At 39.8% G+C, this 20939-nt stretch overlaps 1 protein-coding gene across 1 annotated transcript in view; it reads left to right on the forward strand.

Moving 5' to 3' along the window:
- The window catches only part of si:ch211-200p22.4 (phosphatidylinositol-binding clathrin assembly protein), a 143028-nt gene that overhangs the window by 113435 nt on the left and 8654 nt on the right, over positions 1–20939 (forward strand). Inside the window, exons 15-18 of the mRNA XM_038302106.1 lie at positions 11270–11410; positions 11652–11682; positions 11793–11925; positions 15029–15052. Of these exons, the coding sequence (XP_038158034.1) occupies positions 11270–11410; positions 11652–11682; positions 11793–11925; positions 15029–15052 (329 nt within the window). The remainder of the gene's footprint in view (positions 1–11269; positions 11411–11651; positions 11683–11792; positions 11926–15028; positions 15053–20939) is intronic.

The raw sequence follows: 20939 nt of genomic DNA on the forward strand, positions 1-20939 counted from the left end.
CTGTACGCCTAAAAACCAGGTCGGACTCAGCTCCGCAGTGAGATGGAGCTACTCTGACTCGTCTATCCGGAAGACAAACGAGAAGAAGAGGAATATGAAACTCACTAGAGTGAAACGCACCGACTTGGCCATTTGTCGATTTTTTGCCAAAAGCCCTAAAACGAAAAGGCGACAACGTATTTGGACAAAGACATCGCTGAGCAAACGTGGCTACTACGGTCTGTCAATTTTACAGAAGGAACTACATTTGACTCATATCCCCGCCATGCTTCTGTGTTTTTGTCTGACAGGAAGAAGGAGAATCCTTGTTTGCGCACTGAGCGATTTGCCCATGACGGTCGTTCTCCCTACCTTAAGATTCCTAATCGGAGGCTGGTCGCCCCTATTTACCCCCTGTATACTACAAGAAGCACAATCAGGCTGAAAGTTGGCCCGATTGAAAAATTCTCGCAAATTCTCTGAAAAGTCGCCCCGAAAAGGGCAAAAACTCACACAGTGTAAACCCGGCTTTAAAGCTGAGTTTAGTTTATATTTTTAAAGAAACCAACATCTAAATGTAAAAACGTGTCACAGCTCAATTGGTAAGTTTATAATGAAACTGCATGCCCAAAAAGAAATGCCTTCCAGCTGGTAGGATGATGAGAAGAAACATAGAATCCTGTGGTAACTGGAGGAGCAGCAGACGCCTACAGCTCAGGTGGTAGAATCTGCATAAAAAAAAATTATTTTACTTTGGAAGGGCAATAAGAACAGAAATCCTGTTTTGAAGTTTAACACATGGAGAATATCTCTATAACATGTTTTTCTGGACAATAAATTGTCCCAGAAATGACCTAATCTGTCAACATAATGGCAGAATAATGCACCTCTAATCTCTCAGAGAGCAATAAATGTTTGAAACATTTATTTCTTTAATGGCTGCTTTTCAACAGTGTAAAACTGCAGCATGTCTGTAGAGATCAGGCCAAGTACACAGTCTGTGAGCGCGCACCATTTCACATCCTGATAATTAAACGCTCCATGGAGTGATCACTGTGGGGGAGACTGGCAGCGAATTGTAGCTGTGTTTTATTTTTTATTTTTTCACTAGCTGGAAAAAATCACATCAAACATTACATTTTAACTTCAGATGCGTGTTTGTTGCATTTAACTGTTTACTGACAAGTGCAGCATGCCGCAGGTTAAGTGGTTCATAAGTCTTTAGCTTTGGATCCAAATTTTTCTCACACTGCAGCTGTTGCCTTCGCCTCTGTGGTTCCAAATCTACTCTCCTGTTAGCTTATACTACTCAGTCATGATATTCCCCTGCTACATGATGAGGCGGTGTTTTTTGGAAGAGTCTGACGCAAGAGTTCACTCCTTGACACAATAAGGAAATCAGAAAAGGGGGAAGGCAGTGGGGGTGAGTGGAGACCGATGAAGCCTTTTCTTCAAGTCAAAAGAGAGAGGGAAACACAAGGAAAATACACAAGCATAAATGATTGAGCTCATTTTAATATCATGCAGTAGGGCTGCATCTTGGTCAGATTACATTTAAACAGGCTGAGACTGTTGCTTTCTCCGTCCAGCCCTTTGGGTGCCAATAATGCGCTTAAAGTGGGTTTGCGGTCACACAGACGGGAAAAGGGAGTTAAAGCTAGAGCAGAGATCCATGCATGTGGTTAGCAGTCCTGCAACAGTGGACTCTGCAGAAGCAAAGCTTTTAATTTCACAAAAACAACGAAAACCCCCAGAGTGAAACTTCTAAACGTCGGTTAGTGCAAAGGAAATGAAAATAAAACTGCACTGTAAGTTGAAAGAGGTAACAATTTAGATTTTTAGCTAAATCTATCAGCCACCTGATGCAGCTGGTTTTCATCCTGCAATCAGTTGATTTATTGATGATGATGATGATGGTGGTGGTGGTGGTGGTGGTGGTGGTGGTGATGATGGTGATGATGATGATTATGACAGGCCTAAACAAGCAGCAGCTGAGGTCAGATGAGAATAGACCTGACCTTTTTAAATTATATGAAACACCCAGTGTGCATCAATCTGAATCAACTCTTTCCATATTGATCCAATGAGGTGGCAGGATTATGCTGTGGGGATTCATTACCTTCTGCGGATCAGAAATTATAGGAATTTAAGTCGGGATTTAGACCAGAAGGGAATTGGGAGTAGAGCCAGAGCTACAGAGGAAAGGTTCAGATCAGACGGGGCCAAACGGTTCGGCACGACGAGCCAGAATCTAATCCAGCAGCATTGCAAGTAGCAACACAACAACCCGCCACATATTTTAATAGCAGCAAAGCAGATTTTCTGATAACTAATTACCTAAAAATAAAAACAGCTGAACGCACAAACTCTCCTTCATGGTTTGGAGCTTTTTTTTTTACCAACAAACAAGAAACCTCCTGGTTAAATAATGTTCTCCATAATGGATTGGTTGAGGTAACTGCAGTAAAGATGGCCGATCTGCAGACATCTGTAGGGCGTGTAAATTTGAACATTTTCAAAGTAAAATATCCCATATACTGCAGTTTAGATCAGCCCCTCTGAGGCGCACAGAACAGAGAGAACAGCAGCCCGGGTCTGGGGAGACGCGCACTCGCCCCTCCTGCTTTAGATCAGAGCGTTTTCAATGACCCAGTTAAGCCTCTAGGTTCAGCTGAGACTAGAAAAATACCTAAACTGCCTGTATTCTACTAACATCACCACTACTGAGCAGTTTGGAAAAGAATTAGTCAATATTTGAGTCTGTATCTGTGAAAAGCTAGTTGAGACATACCCCTATAAGTCTTTAGTCTGCTCTGTGTAGGTCCAGTAGAATACATAGGACTTTGTGGTTCTAGTTGGACGAAAATGTGTAAGGAGTGGGGAAACGTAGGGTAGCTGGTATGATACGGTGGAGTTAAAGTATCATAAAGTATACATTTTAGAAAGGAATTCTGCTTTTGTTCAATTTCAAAGCTTTGATTTCTTCTTTGTCCTGTCGCTCTGACCTTGTGTAATCCCCATCATTGTTTTCTGCTCTGCCCAGACCGAGCAGTCTCCCGTCTCTAAACTGGTTCTGGGTTTAGAGGGACTCCATTTCTATTAATAAAGACACCATCTGGGCAAACTGGCAGCTTCTCTAAAAAAAAAAAATCATCCTGCATCCAGCTACTGTACAGCCATGTTAGTCGCACACAGCAAATAAATCTGTAAAGGTGTGGATTCACCCATCCTTTCCTTCTATCCGCTCCTCCTCTGTTGTTTTGTTGTTGTTCACACCATTCCCACCTTCCTCCTGCTGCTGCCTCCTCTTGTTTCATTTCTCGCCGTCTTTGCTTCACCGTCTCCTCATCACACATCACAAGGCAAGAAATCACCCAGGCAACTCCGATCCATCTGCTCCCCCTCCCCCCCTCCGACTCCTCACGTTTGAAATCAAGAAATCCTTTTCTCTCCCCGTTCTCCTTCACACCTTTTGTTTCTACAGTTTAGGGGAAATCCTCTGAATGTTTAGTCTTTCATATTTCCCCGGTTAGCTGCTGTAAATTATGCAGGGATCATTTTAGTTTGGTCATTAAATCTGCAGGTTTCTGTCTAAACTTGCAGATTTCATTTGTTTTTCTGGATAAAAAATGTTCTGCCTTCTTTGTTTCCCCATCTCATCCAAATAATTGTTCCTTCTGAGTTTATAAATGTATCATCGGCGTCTGCTTCAAGCGAACTCTCATTAATGTGGAACTAAAACCCAGCAAAGCTGAAAGAAGTCATCAGAGAAGTCATCTTGCAGCTTGTTGCAAAGACTGCTTTTACACTCGACTCCCCTTTGGTTGCAGTCAGCAGGGTGATCTAGCTGGAGGAGAGCTAATAATGTTTGTCACACAGGATAAGTCTGAATTAAATTTCCGCACTCAAATGAAAACTATGAGGATAAATGCACCACGGCTGTAATAAACTCCCTGTTGCTACTTGTTTTGCATAAAAATTGAATACAGTTACATTATGTTTGGTGCGCCATAAATCTATATCTCAGGGCAAGTCCTTGAAAATGAGCTGAATTATCCCTTGTGGTAGTTTTCTGATAATAAACAGCACAGGTATAATGATATTAGCAAGAGTCTATAATGACAAACTGGTATAAAGAACAGGGAGGTCCTCTGAAGTCTTCCAGGTAAACTCATTCCCTGTGAACCTTTTCACAATTTACCACTGCTTTATTTCCCTGAGATTTTAATGATTAGATCAACGCAATTCAATGCATAACTGAAGTAGATGGAAAAACTCACATGCCTTTGAGGCAGTTTTTGTTTCTGAAAGTAACCTTGATGGTGTGTTGTGCAATTTTTATTTTTTTTCAGCTCCACTTTGAAGCTCCTAAATATTATCCAGTGTGAACATTTACCTTCAGTGGGTTTTGAGGACCTACGTTTTATCCTTTGTAAGTTACGCTACGGGTGCAGTTAATGCCACTTCAACTGGCAGGTCCGGTAAGGAGAGAGTTGATCAGAAAAGCAGCCAAAAGAAAGATACCTTCACTCTAAAAACCACCTGGAAATAAATAAAAAATTTCATAAATTAAGTGTATTATAGTGTAAATAAGAGGATTTGCCAATTAAATGAGTTGTTTTACTCTTAAAATAAGATAATATCCACTTGAAATAAGACGATGTAATAGTTTTTTCTTATTTTAAATGTACATTGTCTATTTCCATTGGTAAAATGTCTCACTTACCTGCTCAATTCAAGAACAAATGCACCTTTTATATGAAAAAAAAAATACTTATTTAGATTCAAACTTTTTGTAGTGTTTATGATGGAAGAAAAGGGTAAAAAGTTGGTTTGAGCACCTGGTTGAGATTCAATAAAGGAAAATATTAAGAATAATGCTGAATCTGTGCTGATGCAAAACCCAGATGAGCTCCATAAAACATGCAGAGATTGTGTAATAAAAGCAAGGATTTTAAATCTCTTTAAACTACTTTTTTTTGTGTCTACAATCAACAATATTCCAGAGTGCAGATAAGCTCTATTTATTGCTTATTTATTTTGCTATAACTGTTCAATCTTAGGTCCAGATTACCCTATATGTGCAGCCTAATAACTGATCAAACACGTGTAATTACTGATAGACCCGCCTGTACATTAATATACTCGTAAATCTGTTAGTATGGCAAGGTCTTGAATGTTTTAGGTAACTTATTTTGAAAATCTGGCTGCAGTGATCATTTCAATTTCCTGTCGGCCCTCCAGCGTCCAGGAGAAAAGGAATCAAGCCAAACTTTGCCGGCCTGCCGTTTGCTTTTCTTTTCCGTGTCACTTTGCTCTCTGTTTTTTGTAGAGTTCACAGCTGAACAGAGCAGGGCTTATAAATCAGGGGAAAGTCTGATATTCTTCATTATACAAATTGTTAACTGTTTTTTAAATATATATAGTATATAGCAATGAATCATAATTTACAGCGAACTGCAAAACATTCCCTCTACTTTGTTTTGCTGGAAGGACAGTGAAGGGAAAAACTAGAGCTAATATTTAAACGTACAAAAAAGCTTTTTAATTCCCAATTTTCACAGTAGTCATATGGAAGCCCTCACCAATCAATCCCTAACAACAAAAAAAGAGCTTTGGCCTCTGATTTGAGTAAAGATTAAAAAAAATGCTTGTTCGCTACAGACCAAAACAGGAAAACATCCAGTCTGAATCCATCCCTCCCCTCTGGGTCAGGTTTCCCCTGAGAAACACACTTTAATCTGCAGGTACAACCTTCCTTCAGTTCGCTGTCCTGTTCCACTCTTACCTTCAGACTACAGCTGTGCAACTGAACATGTTCTCTGCTGCTCTGTTTTGTAGCCCGCTCTAGAGTGACTATCTAGAGAGCGGCGTGCTCACCGCTGCACCTGCACACAGGGTTTGTAGCAGGAGGTGAACAAGAAAATGTGGTTAAACTGTAGAGCAGGGGTAACCAATTAAAATAGGCGGGCTCCGAATAAAGAAAATCATCAACCAGTAAAGGTCCGGAGACATTTTTAATGATCTGTTACCGTATTTTCACGACCATAAGGTGCACCGTACTAAAAGGCGCAGTCTCAGTTATGTGTGCCATTACTGTATTTAACACACACATAAGGCGCACCGGACTATAGGGCACATTTTTTATATACAGGTACATGTCCTCTACTACGTTTAAATACCTCTACTGCGTATTTAAAAATAGAGCGGGAGCAAAACTGATTATGACTGTGCTTTATTCATGTATTTATTACAAAGTATTAATGAAACCTTGGAGCTGGCCGTGAGACAGACACATCGCTGATTTTAATGATCTGTTACTTTAAACATAAATTGAACACTGAAATAAAATGAGGTTTTCATGCATCCATGTTGTACATTGACTTTATAAAAAAAAAAAAACTTTTTCACTTTGAAGTCTAAAGTGTTTTTTGAAGTAGCGAACAACAATCGTTCAGTTTGGTATTTAGACAATTCCCTGATTCACATCTTTTATAAAATACCAGAACTGACCTTTTTTCTTCCTTCCTTATGTCTTCATGAGAGCAGTGGGCTTTATGCTGCCCTGCAAGGCTTTAAACCTGGGTTTGAATGGAGACAAAGCCATTCTATACACATATCAGGTGCTCATTTTGAGCCTGGAACCATATTTATTTTTGATTCTGTTCATGGTGGAGAATCAACAGCAGCAAGTTTAGTCAAACATCCTTTAAATGTGCAGGGTCATCTTTGAGCACCATTTCACTTTTCTCTCACTGGTTCACTGCAGTTCTTCCGGCAGTCCACACTTTCTCTGCTCTCTTTTTCTCATCGTCTTCTCCTTCTTTCCCATCGCCCGGCTTGCCACAGGTTTGCCTGCTGTGTCTAAAAGTAGCAGCAGCAGCAACCCAGACTGACAGCAGCTCATTGGATAATGTGTATCACATGTAGCCTGGTGCCAGACGCTCCAGAGGGCTTTACCGTATTAACAGAGGAAGAGGCGCAAGTTAATTTCTACAATGTCATCGGACAACGTGCGGTTATTTATAAATGTTTTAAATCAGGTCGGGTCAGGATTAGCCAGCAGGTGGGTGGTCCGCTTATCCGTGACCTCTGCTGTAGAGCCTTAAACGCTGATAAATGTTTTGCCGCAAGATATTTGCTACCTCAAAAAAATGCATATATCTTACCCACTCATATGCAATCACATTTTTAGATGAGCGTCTTTGTTTCTGAGGCAGGAATATCCTCTAAAAACTAAACAAAAAATCCAAAATATGTAGGTGGGAGCAAAAAGAATGGAGATGAGAGCGAAGGATGTGGAGTACAATATTAGACACGTCTAATAAAGGTAAATATTAATATTCAGCTGTCAGCTGGCCTGTTTGAATGTGTACCCTTTAAATAAAACCCATAAAACCCTTGGATCAGACTTATTTTAAAGCTTGTATTAAATAAAATATCCCTTTCAATCAATTTGAGAAACTTTGCCCCCTGAAAAAAAATCAGCAGTGGCCTATGGGACTTAGCTGAGCTGTGAGGTAAAAAAATCGAATGTAAGATCTCTGTGAAAAATAAATAAATCCATCAGGGCTGGAGCCTCTGATAAAAACCTTTTATTATTCCTGTTTGAACCTTCACAACAGGTGTCATATATATATATATATCCACCATATCTTAATAAATGTAATAGACACTCTTAAATACTGCGATGCTAGAGATGGTTGGTTCTCCTGTTAGAGGTTTAGATAATGCTGCTTTATTAAATATCAGTTTACATCTGTTGGCAATAATGGGTTTCCCAATGAACTTTATGAAGAGATTTGCTTCCTTCCTTTCTTCCCTTTGATCTTGAACCTATATTGAAAGTCTGTGTGGTGCTGAAGCACCTAAGACGGCACTGATATCATTTATCCCCCCAGTTCAATACGTTTCCCTCTCATCCTCCTCCACCCATCCAGCTTACCTCCTTCTTTTCGCTGCCCTGTAAGTGTGTGAGGTACTGAGTGTTTTTTTTTCCTCAATTCAATAGCTCTGTTTAATTCTCAAAGCTTCAATAACACCACGGTTTAAAAAATAAGACAAAAGAGAGTAGAAACCTCCATACTGTTAGTATTTTATTACGCTGTCAACTATAGAAGAGAAATTAAATTTAGGAGGGAAAATGGTGATTTCATTTCTCATGCCTGGCTTTTTCCCTCCCTTACTTGTGGCATTCTGTGCTTTTTTTTTGTTGCTTCATCTCTTTGAATTTCTTCTTGCTGTCTTTAATTTTTCTTCAGACTCCACACCCCCCCTCCCTCGTTTTCTCATCTGCTAAGCCAGCAGTGAAAGTCTTTTTTCGAACCTCTTGTGTCAGCAGCACTGTCAAACCTACACACTGCTTCCTAACTAAATATTATTCCTCCCTCTTTCTTTTTTTTCCATCAGTTTTCCTGTCTGTGATTCTCCTCCTCCTCCCCTTTAAGTAGACACTGTCCATTTATTAACAATTGTTTTCTTTTTGCTTTCTTCCAGTCCCCTGGTATTATTTAAAAAAAAAACCCTTTGCACCATTGGTTGAATTCTTATTTTGCTAGTCGCACACTCTTCTTTGCATCCTCATAACCAAAAGCTCTCAGCTCTAGGTTTGTTTTAGCAGCAAATTAGTAACAACCCATTAGCTGAAGGACTGCTGACAACAGAGCTACGACTGCTGACTCCTAAGCCTACACTAACTTTAAACAGAGCTGGTGGATTCGGATTCCAGCTTCCGAAAAATGTACAATTCAGTTATAGAGATGATCCCTTCCAGATATCACCACACCCCCCTTTAACCACCGACCTTCAGAATCATAGACAGGTCTCAGATATTACAGGCTAACAATGGAACCAAACGACCCACTCATTGGTTTCCATTTGCATGTTTCTAAGCAATACAAGGCCTTGTCTATATAAAGACTCAAACTCACTGCAGATCCAGACATTTGAATTGAGAAAGCTTCCTGTAGAGGTGGGGAAATGTCTTCAAATCTGGGAAACCAAGTCCAGTGGATTTTATTTTAACTTTTATGGAATGACTATGACCTGGATGACTGAGAATCTTCATCTTCATCAGCAGACTAATTTGTACCTACAGGCAATGAACTTAAAAAGAAATGAATAAAAAAAATCCATACACGCTCAACCAGCCACACCCAGATTCATTCAAAACTCATCATTCTGTACATGACAGCTAGCTTCAGATAAATGAGTCACCTTGATGAACTGTTTTAAGCTACCAAGTCAGGGATTAAAGCCGCTATGTGAGAGGAAGAGTAAAGGAGCGTTAAATTTTAATGGAAACTTGGAAGTCTGAGTGGTGTGAGCATTCTAGTTTCCTGCCTTTTGCTGTTTGTATTCCCCATTGTTTGCATGTGGCCCCTACGGTTAACGTTACCATCACAATGACGGAAACACTGGCTCATGTGGTACTTTATGCTAGTGTTGCACCAATGTTATTTTTTGGCCACGATACCTGACTGTGCAATATTGACCGGTACTATCTGTCTGAAATTGATGTGTGTGTATATATGAAGAACTGCACACTACTTGGATGTAAAATAATTGCCATCATGGCTCTGTCAAGCTGCTGCCTACCTCTGTGAATCCAGTATAACTTTTTATTGCCTACCTGGAATGGGTGATAATAGTTGAATAAACTTTTGGCTCTCAAAATGGTATCGGTGCCCTATTTGCTTGTACTCGCCGATACCGATACCAGCATTTTATGCCCATAAAAAGCATTGATACCTAACTTCTTATAAATAGCTACCAGTACACATAAGACTGCCTAAGTGTCATGTAAATAAGAAACTACAAAAAAGTTAAAGTAGAAGCGTTTTACTCCTTTAAATGCAGGAGGTAGCCATCATGGATGAGGAAGTCTTCTATGGTACTTGGAATTTCAACTTTCCATTTCATTATTCCTACTCCGAAGTTGTACATTTCTTTTAAAATATAACACACCGTAACATTCAGTTTGTTCCTATTTTTGCTGTAAACTGCAATGTTTACCAAAGCTGAAGACTGTTAACCCTAACCCTATTATTTGTACATCATTTGTAAATATAAAGTAGAGTCGTACGATTGAGGTTTATACAGTACTACGGTACAACTTAATGTAAGTTCTTTGCATTGCTTTAATTAACTTCCTAGCTTGAATATATTTGCTGCTTCAGATTTTGGCAAAAATTTGGCGAGCAAAGACAAAAGAGGAATTAAGCAAGGATCACGGAGCAATGCAGACTTTGGTTTTTAAAACATAAGGTTATATATCTACAGTGTCAGGTAAACACTTCTTTAATTTTTCCTCCATGAAATGGGTATATAGCATATGTATATATACACATGTAGAAACAACTTTGAAAGCAAGTCTGTCAGCTGGCTGTGAATCGGTGAACTTTTTCTTCTGACATATTTATGCAATAAGGTTTAATACAACACTACAATTGTCAAATAAGTTTAAACAACACCCTTTCAGTCCTTACCTTTACTTTATGTTAATTCCCTCAGAAACACTCAGCACTCACCAAGTGCTTTGAGGCTATCAACAGCTTTCATACCAACAAAACTTGAATTTTTTTCTTTTTCCGTGTAAATCATTTGTACTGCTATATATCTGAATGGCTTATTTAGAACAAACAACATCATGAATTGTTCTACCGATGGTAGAAGGAATGTTCCTTTGAATTTAGGGGAAGTAAATTATAGTTATCTGTAATGGACATCTTACACGGTAGTTATTGCTGTAATGGGACGCCATAGGACGATATTTAGCACCATTGTCTTGCACAATGAGGCAGGACGTGTGACCTCTTCTAATACAATAAAGCCCAGGATTATTCTTAGTTTAGAAATGGTACTTGTATCCTAAAATATTTCAGACTATTGAATTTCTCGGCTCCTGCTTGCGTTATCAGGCTTACCATCCCGTGGAGCTTACATTAACGCAGCCTAGCTGCTGGAAATGTTGTCCTGATGCTTTAGACAGTGAAATAAACATCTTATTGCCTGACATTTTTCAGAATCCCAAAAGTTTGACAAGCCTTCAGGGCTTTATTACAGTTTCTATGCTGTAACCGAACAGCAGTTTGCCGTTTTGCACAGAAGCCTTTTTCCTTGCACTGAATGGAATTACAAACATCTTTGCTCTTGCATTGCTCTTTCTATTCATGTCTCTGCTTCCACACATTCATCTCTTAACAAGTTTTTTTTTCCTTAGTTTTTCAGATTTTAAGTGCAGCTATTCCTCCCCAACTCATCCACATGAACAAACTGATTTCTCCTCCAGGTTTTGATGCTCTCGGAGACCTGTTAAAGCCCACAGTCACCGCGCACACCGCACCACCTCCCCCTCCTCAAATGGCCATTCATCCTGGAGGAAAGCTGCTAGCCAATGACCTCGACTCTTCTCTGGCCAACCTTGTGGGCAGTGAGTGCTGACACACACAAGCTAGTTAACAAAGGGAGAAACAGAGTTGGAATATCTGTGCAGCAGCTGGAACAGTTATATAACTTTACAGATTCAACACCAGGTCTTGAATATTTATAAAGCACTGCACAGAGTTCCTGTTAAAAACAAGTCCAGAAGATTTTTCTTTTTCATAACTTATCTGCATTCTTCACCACTTTTTTCCACCTGATTATGTTCTCTGTTTCTACTCCTTCCTCAGATCTGCAATTTGGAGGAAGTGCGACCAAGAAGTAAGTCTCTTCACTTGTTGGACTAAGAAATACTAGAAAACCTTTGTTTTTCCTTCAGGTATTATATGTATTACTTTTGTTTTTGCGGTGTTTTGTTTGTACTTCAACAGGCCAGAGATGCAATGGAACCAGCCTGGGGAGAAGAAGCTGACCGGTGGCCAAAACTGGCAAAATAAGACCATGTCGACCACACAGTGGGGCCCCGCTCCCATGGCTCCACAGCCTATGCCTGTGCAACATGTGGTAAGAACTGCTGAGCATCCTCGGTGGGCGGCGTGATAACCACAGTGTAGACGCATTATCTGAAGGATCTATCAAGGTGTCTTCAAGTTCTCCAAGTTCTAGGGAAATAATATTTTAATAACAAATCATTCTGGCTTAAACATCTATATAAATGTACGCTTTATCAGACTATATTTTCTGGTTGTTTGTCCAAATGTTGAAAATTTCTGTTTTAAAAAAAATCCTGTCTTAAATCTGTAGTTTTTTTTCCATTATTTTATGCAGGCCAGTTAGTTATACATCAGCCTGTGCACCTAAATTCAGCCAATTATATATCAACAGTCATCTGTCAATCAAATTTTTCAGTCATAGCATCTTGATTCGTATGTCGCAGCTAATATACGCAAAAATAAGAAATAAGAATAATTTCTTTTCCCATTGGGTTCCGTCCCAGTGTTCACGGGGATGGACGTCTGTGTCTTCAGCAGGCGTAAAGCTAACAGAACTGGCAGCGTTGCGAGGCAAGGGGTCAAACATGTACGGCTGGAAGCCTTCTACACCAAACCAAGCTTCTACCGCCATGGCGTCCTCTTCCACAACAGCTTCGTCCCCGCTTTCCTCCTCTAAATAAAAAAATGCCTGACGGAGGAGACTCATCCACGACCTCCGACACTAAACTCTCCTCCTCTTGCATGTTTCCTCTGTCCATAGCGTTCTTTGACAGTGTCGTTTCTAAGTCACCAATTTAGTGCTACTTGGTCCCAATGGAATTTCCCATTGGGAATCTACTAGCACTAAGTTGCTAACTGGTTAGCAAGATGCTTCGGAGAAAACGGCCAGAACCAAATGTGCTTGCGAACCTTCCGCCACAACAATCCCGCCCCCTTGATAAACGTCCAATCACATTCACTTCATTCACTCGCGTAAAGTCGTGCACCACTCAGGAGAATTCTGAAATGCAACGGTTGGAAAACCGCTTTTGTGCGACTTTAAAGCCTGCGATATTTATTTTGGCTTTATTTTAAGGCGAAATCTCATCAGAAATCCTTTTCTGCCCACTTTCTGTTTGTAACCGGACATTAACAGTTTAGGATTTTTAAAACTAATGTAACTGTGAGCTGATTCCGTCGCAAAGTGGAGGCGTTGCATCAGCTTAAATAAATAAAGTTAAACTTCTACCCATATGTTGGTTTAAGCAGCGTGTTTTATAACTGTATACAGAGCGTCTTCCTCCTTTAAGCTAATTCAGGTGAATTGGAAGAACTTCTTTTTGCTCAGGGATGTTTATTTGAAAGATTTTTACCAAGTTTGTTTTCAAATGTAGATATTATGGATAATCTTAGTTACGTTACCATCAGTAGTGAGCAGAGGTACAGAGGTTCACTTCTGCTCACAGTTCACCGCATAAAGATGTTAAAATAATTCCCACATCACAACCCAGTTGTTAGTTTTCCATCTGGGCTTTGCCGAGTTTATTTACATCTTTCCTTCCTCACCTGTTCTTTGCTCACATCAGCTGTGTTTTCATGGGGAAAATAAAGCGCATCTCCAGAGCTGTTCTCATTTAGAGGCATCTCTGTTTGTTCAGAGAGCAAAAGGAGAGAGATTTGGTATTAGATTTACCCATTTATACAGCTGAAAACATCTTTACTTACGTCACTTGAGAATTAAGTTAGAAACCGTAGCTGCAGCTAAACTAACAACCCTTAAACCTTAGCTTTGTCTGTACCTTCAGCATTTTAGTACAAAAAGCAGGAAAAGGATGTAGATGGTTTTTTGCACAAGGCGTGAAATGATCTTAAATTTAGAGGGCTGAAGCATTGCAGGTCCCCCCAGAAACACTCACCAGTCACTAAGCGCTTCCCTTTGTGGGTAAAGGAGGTTACACCTCTCTGCATAAAGAGGCTAAAAGCTTTAGTTCAGATTTCCGACGCTGATTGAGCATTGTACACTAATTTCACTGCTTAATTATCTGTAGGAGTTAAAAGTTCGATAGAATGGGCTAACCAGACATCAGATGCTCTATTCCACTGCGTCTCCTGCCCACATTTGCCAAGTAAATGTAAATTTGTTGATATTGCTTCCTCGGTTTTGTCTGAAGGTAATAAAATCTGCCTACAAGCAGCTGTTTAGTTCTTTATTGGTTTTTGGCTCTCGTCTTAACAAATCGAATAACATTTTTTTCCTGTTTTACAAAATGATGTGAGAAATACTGTTTCTGGGCCTGCAGCCAGCTGCTGGTTAGCTTAGCGCACAAAGGTTTGACAGGAAAAAAAACCGGCCTCCGTGACTCCATGTGCAGCTTCCTAAAAACTGCCGACTTTTAGTTTCCTTCAGAGGCAAATGATTGGGTTGAAATGTTTCATTTGAACTTTTTAAAAGGGACCACAGCAGATGGAAACTTGCAGACACCTTAGCAGGATGTGAAGTGGATTAGAAACTGTTGCGTTGAGCAAAAGGATTGCTGATTTCCTTTCTTTTTGTTTGTTTTTGTTCTGCTGATGCATGTCAGAGTGCTGGTGTGTTTTATTATCTCTATACAGTATAGAGCTGCGTGTGCATGATGTTTGCTGATCGTAGCAGCTCCTGATTGTCCTCCTGGTCTCTGCTCTGCAGTTTCTGGCTGACGAGGACAAACCTGTCACTAACCCCTGTCTTCTTCTCTTTCTTCCACTTTCCTCTCCTGTTGATCCTCCGTTTCTTTTTCCTGACTCCCTTCTTCCTCCCTGACCTCGCTGTCATCCCATCTAATCTCTCCTTCCTGATGTTTTTGCACCGTCATCCACTCGTCCTTCCTTCCCGTGTTCCCCCTCGTTCTGCTTTCACGGCTTTCCATCGTCCTGTTTTCGCCACATCTGTCCATCGCCATTGCAACCCGTTCTTTTCTTCGTCTTCTGTGCAAACTCATCTTTATTTTTCCCCCTGGTTTCTGTTTGCCGTCCTCGCCACCTTTTTCGGTTAATGTTTCTCTCTTTGTTTCACTTTTCCACCTCCTTCTCCCGCTCAATCATCTCATCTTTCTATTTTTACTTCTCTTACACTTCTCCTGGTTTTGACCTCTTCCCCTCCTCCTCTCTGTCCCTCTCCGTCCCTTGTCCCTCTTCCCCGTTGCGTCCCGATGCAGAATGGAATGTTCTATACTAGTTATGTAAGTACTTATCTCTGTTTATTATGACAAGTCCCAACGAGCCTCTCAGAAATGTCTGCTTATCTTCCACTTCATCTTTCCCCCTCCTCGCCTCCTGTTGCTCTTCTGTCCCTGGAGACACTTGTTGAAGAGTTTGACTCTGCTTTTTCTACAAATAACTCTCTCATATCTGAGCCGTAGAAGCTGACAGCGTGCGCTATAATTGTGAAAGCTCTAACTATTCTACAGCTCTTGTTTTAGTCTGTGTCTATTTAATCAGACGTTGTTAACATTTTGCTTTGGCTTTCATTTAATTCCAAATTTCTAAGAACAGCTTTAAAGCATTTTAGAAAGTCTAGAGAAATGCAGAAATATCTCATGTCAAAACCACAAACTTCAATGTATTTAAGTGGGATTATTTTTTTTAAATATAAAGTTTAAGGGTATATTGTTAGCCTCGAGTCGCTATAGCTCTGGTTGTATGATGATGGTTGATGATCCTGCTGGAAGGACAACTTCTGCCGCACTCTGAGGTCTGTAGAGAAAGATCCATCTCAGGAAAAACCAGACTTTCCTGGTAGGACAACCAGGACTGCTGTGTTTTATTGAGGCATAGCATAACTAGCTATCAGCCCTTATTGCTTCTAGTCCGTTTGGAAATGTATCCTATGTAATTCTCTCAGCTCATTGCTTTGGCTGTTTGATTTCAGGGTTTCTACGCGGTGGTAAAAGGTGGTAAATTTAATGAACCCAAATTAAGGCAATTTAAACGTAGTAAAAGGTATCAAACAGAATTTTACTTGATATTCATTATTTTTGTCACCCTTTTAATATATTCTGATTTTTTTTTTAAGTGTATTTATTTATCTATAAAACCTGTATGAAAATGTGTCGAAATGAGGATCGTTTTGTCTCTCATTATAGGAAAATGTAAATTTTCACAACTTTGGGTTACTGCAACACTGATAGGTTAAGGTGCAATAATTAGAGGAAAACATTGCCTTACAACCATTTATGTTTATTAACTCTGACTATTAAGTTAAATAGAAAAATCCATTTAAGTACATGTGATACATTTGTTAGAGCAACATTGCTATCATAGTTTTTAATGTCGGCTACAGTTTTATTCTGTAAATTGAACTTAAGATTAATAATATTTCTATAATCAAATGTAGTTTTTTTATTTATATATTAATTAGTCTTAATAATACCTGTTAGTATAACATCAACAATCAGGCTTCTATATAGATATTACAATTTTTAAGTGTAAATATTCCATCTACTGTGTTACTACATTAAAAACTCCTCTTTAATATAACAGCAATCTCACTATCATCTCATCAGCCAATGGGAGCTTATGTTAAAGTTCTACCTCAGAGTTAGTAAGTTGTTCCTTTTTAAATGATGTGTAATTAATGCAGAAATAATTCAGACTAACGCATAGAGCTAAATGTTGTTAAAAATGCATGAAAAGATTACATTACCTCAGCACATCTGAATTTGTAGAGTTTCTACAAAATAATGAGTTTGAAGCCCTGTTTAATTCTTTACTTTGAACATTTCTAGCATTTGATGACCCAGCATTGAAAGACCGACTGAAGAAGATCATGGAGAATGTTTAGCTATAAGTGTTACCATGAGCAGCGTTAACAAATGACGGCGAGAAAATGACCAAAGGTTCTCTAACCGTGAGGTGGCCTTAGTCAGGACCAATGCTTATTTTGTATTGGTAGTAATAGGGTTGGGAATTTATTAGATTTTCACAATTCCGATTCTCTTATCGATTCTGTGAAACAATGAACTTGGTAGGTGCACGGTGACATTCGTCTACCTTAGCCTGGGACATTCTATTTCTGCCTGCCTCTGCAAAAACAGAAGGCAGTGACCAGGAGCTGCCAGCCTCTGAACCAGCCAGGCTACCCGTCTCCTCACAGTCATCTAGATCTAATGGAGAAGGCATCCGTTTAATGAAAAAGCATAGCTGTACAATTTCGAGAAATAAACTAATCTCTCCCTGATTTAAATAGACGATCGTCACCTTTCTCTCGCTCCCTGAACTGCAGAGCAACTTCGTAGCATGTTTCGTTACATCCATTGCAATAGCTAGAATCGTGAGACTTCCAACTACCAGTAGTTTTAATTAAACATGCTAGCAATGAAGGGTTGGATTAACGAGAAAGACACACTCCCTTAATAACCCCAAAGAGAGGCAGGAAACTGGTTTATTTCCAGAAATGGCATATGATTTACTAGGAGCCACATTAAGCACAGCCAGTGAAATAAAACTAGCTACTTACCACCAGAGTTGCCTTCCATGCTGGTCGTAACTTTAGAATCTGTCCAGAATTATCAAAAACACTGCATTCGTTGAAATGTATGCCATGTTGCGTGCGCAGGTGTTTCTGCATGCCGGATGGATTTCTTCCCGTGGATGTAATCGCCACTTTACAATGATTGCAAAGTGCCTTGTTGCCATCTTTCTCTTCCTTAAAATGGAGCCAAACTTTAGATCGCTTTGACCACTTTTCTTTTGCTTATCTAGACTTCCGCCTGGTCACGTCTTACTTGCTTACTGAATGCCATGTGCATAACTTGCGTTAAAAACGTGACGTAAGTCGTGCTGCCCAGAGTGCTAGGCTCTGGTGCTGCCTGGAATCGTTAAGCAAGCTGCCAAACGGTGCCATGGAATTGGAACCCACAGAACTGGTTCTGTACAGGAACCGGTTTTCGATTCCCATCCATAGGTAGTAATAATATTATACGGGTAGTAAAATGTAGTAAACTTAACACTTGCATTAGCATCATAGGTCAGTTTGAAAAAAACTTGAAAAAAGTCAAATAAACTCTGTATTCCCACAGCATGATGCTGCCACCACCATGCTTCACAGTAGGGATGGCATTTTTAGGGTCCTGTTTAGGGTTACTTGTATTATGTTTTATGCAATGATCTCCCTGCACCGTCTGCTGGGATCTTCTGTCTTCATGGTGGTTCCTGTTCACTAATGTTGTGGAACAATCCTTCAAAGTCTTCACAGAAAATTGGGCAACTTTTGAAGGCCGTCGATTGAATGGGATTTTATCAAAAGGGGGATTAAAATAGAGGGGGCTGAAATTGTTTTTTTTTTTTTTTTTTTTTTTTTTTTTTTTTTTTGCAATAATGTCTGGAAGAATGTAAGAGAGTGAGACGAGATTCGCAGTATTTCCATTGTGCCTGCTTTTAACTAAACAGGCCAAATAAAGACGGATTGAAGAGAAAAAAAAAGACCTGAACTGGGAGCAATCTGACATGCAGTGCTACCGCTAACAGATGTGGTTAAAAAACGGCAAATGACTTCCATAAAAACTTGTTATAGGTTGTGAAAGCATTTTAGAAGACATCCCAGGTAGCAGAGGAGCAATTAAACCGGCTGATTAGACACTTACATCAGACATTCAGGACAGAAAGTTGCAGCAGTCTCAGCTGGCAACACATCTCGCATTTTAAGTTGCAGGCGTCTCACTCATTTAACCAGCGCTTAGCTGTGCAGGAGGCTAAGTGGGCAGGAAATCTGACTGCAGAGAAGAAAAGGAAGCTCACCTCCAACTGCCCAAAATACAGCAGAAAGGATGCAGTGGAAAAAAATGAGGCAGGTGAAAGACAAATGATTCGGCAGGCAGGGGGAATGAATGAGCGTTAGAAGGCCGACGCCAACAGATAAAGTTGAAGGGAGGCGCAGCGAAGGCCAACAGCTGTGTGCGAAGACAGATGGACGCCAAGAAGGAGGGAGAACCTGGAGCTCTGCATAAAAGGCTTCTCATTTTTTCTCTCTCTCCGTCATGCTGCCATGTTTAGAAAAGAAAAGCAGCGATTGATGACAAGGAGCTGTGAAACTGAAAGACAGACGGTCTGTGAATTAATGAGATTAAACTGCAGGTGACTGTAAAGTCGACTATAAATACCGTAAACTCTTAACCATTGGTGTTACTGAGGAGGCGATAAATATCTTTGATCAAAGAGCCTGAATTGGGTCTTTTTTATCTTCTTACAGCTGAGACGGATTGATCAGTGTTTTTGATCAACAATTGGCTCTCCAGGGTCAAAGCTACAAGCGTATACAGATCAATTAGATCGATTGCTTCCTGAGATCTGTTCACAGCTTCACCTTTCCTGGCCTAAAAACTCTATTTTTTTCTCTAGATCTCTAAGAAGAGAATCACTCCGTCTGCTTATCCCTCCTTTTAAAAATTCCTTTAAAGCTCTGATAGATTGGTTTAAAACCCTACCATAGTAGCAGTGATGCATTTCATCAGTTCTGGTTACCCACCATTTTTACCTACCCTTACCACCTCTTTTACCTACTATTAAAACAGGTATCCTTCATTTAAAAAAACAATCTTAAAATGAGTAAACTTTTCAAGGAAAGTCTGTATTTGTTCTTAATTTCAGGGGGCGGGGAGGGGTTCGTTATCTTATGCAGGCCAGTTAGTTATACGTCAGCCTGTGCACCTAAATTTGGCCAATCATATATCAACGGACATCTGTCGATCTAATTTTTTGGTTATAGCATCTTGATTCATATGTCGCAAATTAATATACGCAACGGTTGAAAGAAGAAATAAGAATATTTTACTTTATGTCCCAGTTTTAACAGGGATGGACGCCTGTGTCTTCAGCAGGCGTAGAGCTAACAGAACTGGCAGCGTTGCGAGGCGAGGGCTAAAACATGTACGGCTGTAAGCCTTCTACACCAAACCAAGCTTCTGCCGCCCTGGCGTCCTCTTCCACAACATCTCCGTCCCACTTTCCTCCTCTAAATAAAAAATGTAGGATGGAGGAGACTCATCCACGACCTCCGACACTAAACTCTCCTCCTCTTGCATGTTTCCTCTGTCCATAGCCTTCCTTGACAGCGTCGTTTCTAAGTCACCAATTTAGTGCTAATTGGTCCCAATGGAATTTCCCATTGGGAACCTACTAGCACTAAGTTAGCAAGATACTGGTTAGCAAGATGCTTCCGACAAACCGACCACAACCAAACGTGTTTGTGAACCTTCCGCCACAACAATCCCGCCCCCTTGATAATCCACCAATCACATTCACTTTATTCACTCGTGTAAAGTCTTGCACCACTCAGGAGAATTCTGAAGTGCAACGGTTTGAACAGCCGCTTCCCTACGACTTTAAAGAGATATTCAGATAATATGCGCTTGAAATAAAAGACTGGAGTTTTTCTTTCTTATTTTAAATGTAAACTATCTAATTCCATTGGTGATATGTGTCACTTCTCTGCTCAGTTCAAGAAAAAAAAAACACTTATAAAAAAAAAGAAATGTAAATTAGTAAATTTTTCTTAAGATATCTGCATTTTATTTCTTGTATTGAGTAGGTAAGTGAGACACATATCAATGGGATAAGTTAGTTTACATTTAAAATAAGAAAAAAAAACAGTTGCATTATCGAATTAAAGTGCATAATATCTGATTATCGAATTTTAAGCCTAAACTTAGTCATTCTATTGGCAGATCATCTTATTTTCCCACTAAAATTAAGGGTGAATGCAGCTATTTTAAGAATCTCTTAATCATTTTTAAATAGTTTTTGTAGTGTGCACACCGTAATGGAATATTAGCTTAAAGGTATAGTGGAGGATTTTGCAAATTTTTGAGAAGACCCTCAAAAAAAAAAAAATGCACATGCACTGTACCCGCTCCCGAGACGGAACACCTATGAAACGCGTGCCAGAGCATATGCACAAGCCCATTTCTCCTCATGCACACTCTGTTCAAAAGTTGCTGTTTGCATCGCTCATACTAGCTTACTTTCTAAAGGAAGATTTGCAAATTTTCCACCATGTCAGATCACCACAAGTGAAAATTGGGAAGAACACATAGGATAGCTTTAGGATAGGTAAACATACAATTAGGAGAA

The sequence above is a fragment of the Cyprinodon tularosa genome, unplaced genomic scaffold (genome assembly GCF_016077235.1).
Source record: "Cyprinodon tularosa strain WSP-4 unplaced genomic scaffold, ASM1607723v1 ctg482, whole genome shotgun sequence".
NCBI lineage: Eukaryota > Metazoa > Chordata > Actinopteri > Cyprinodontiformes > Cyprinodontidae > Cyprinodon > Cyprinodon tularosa.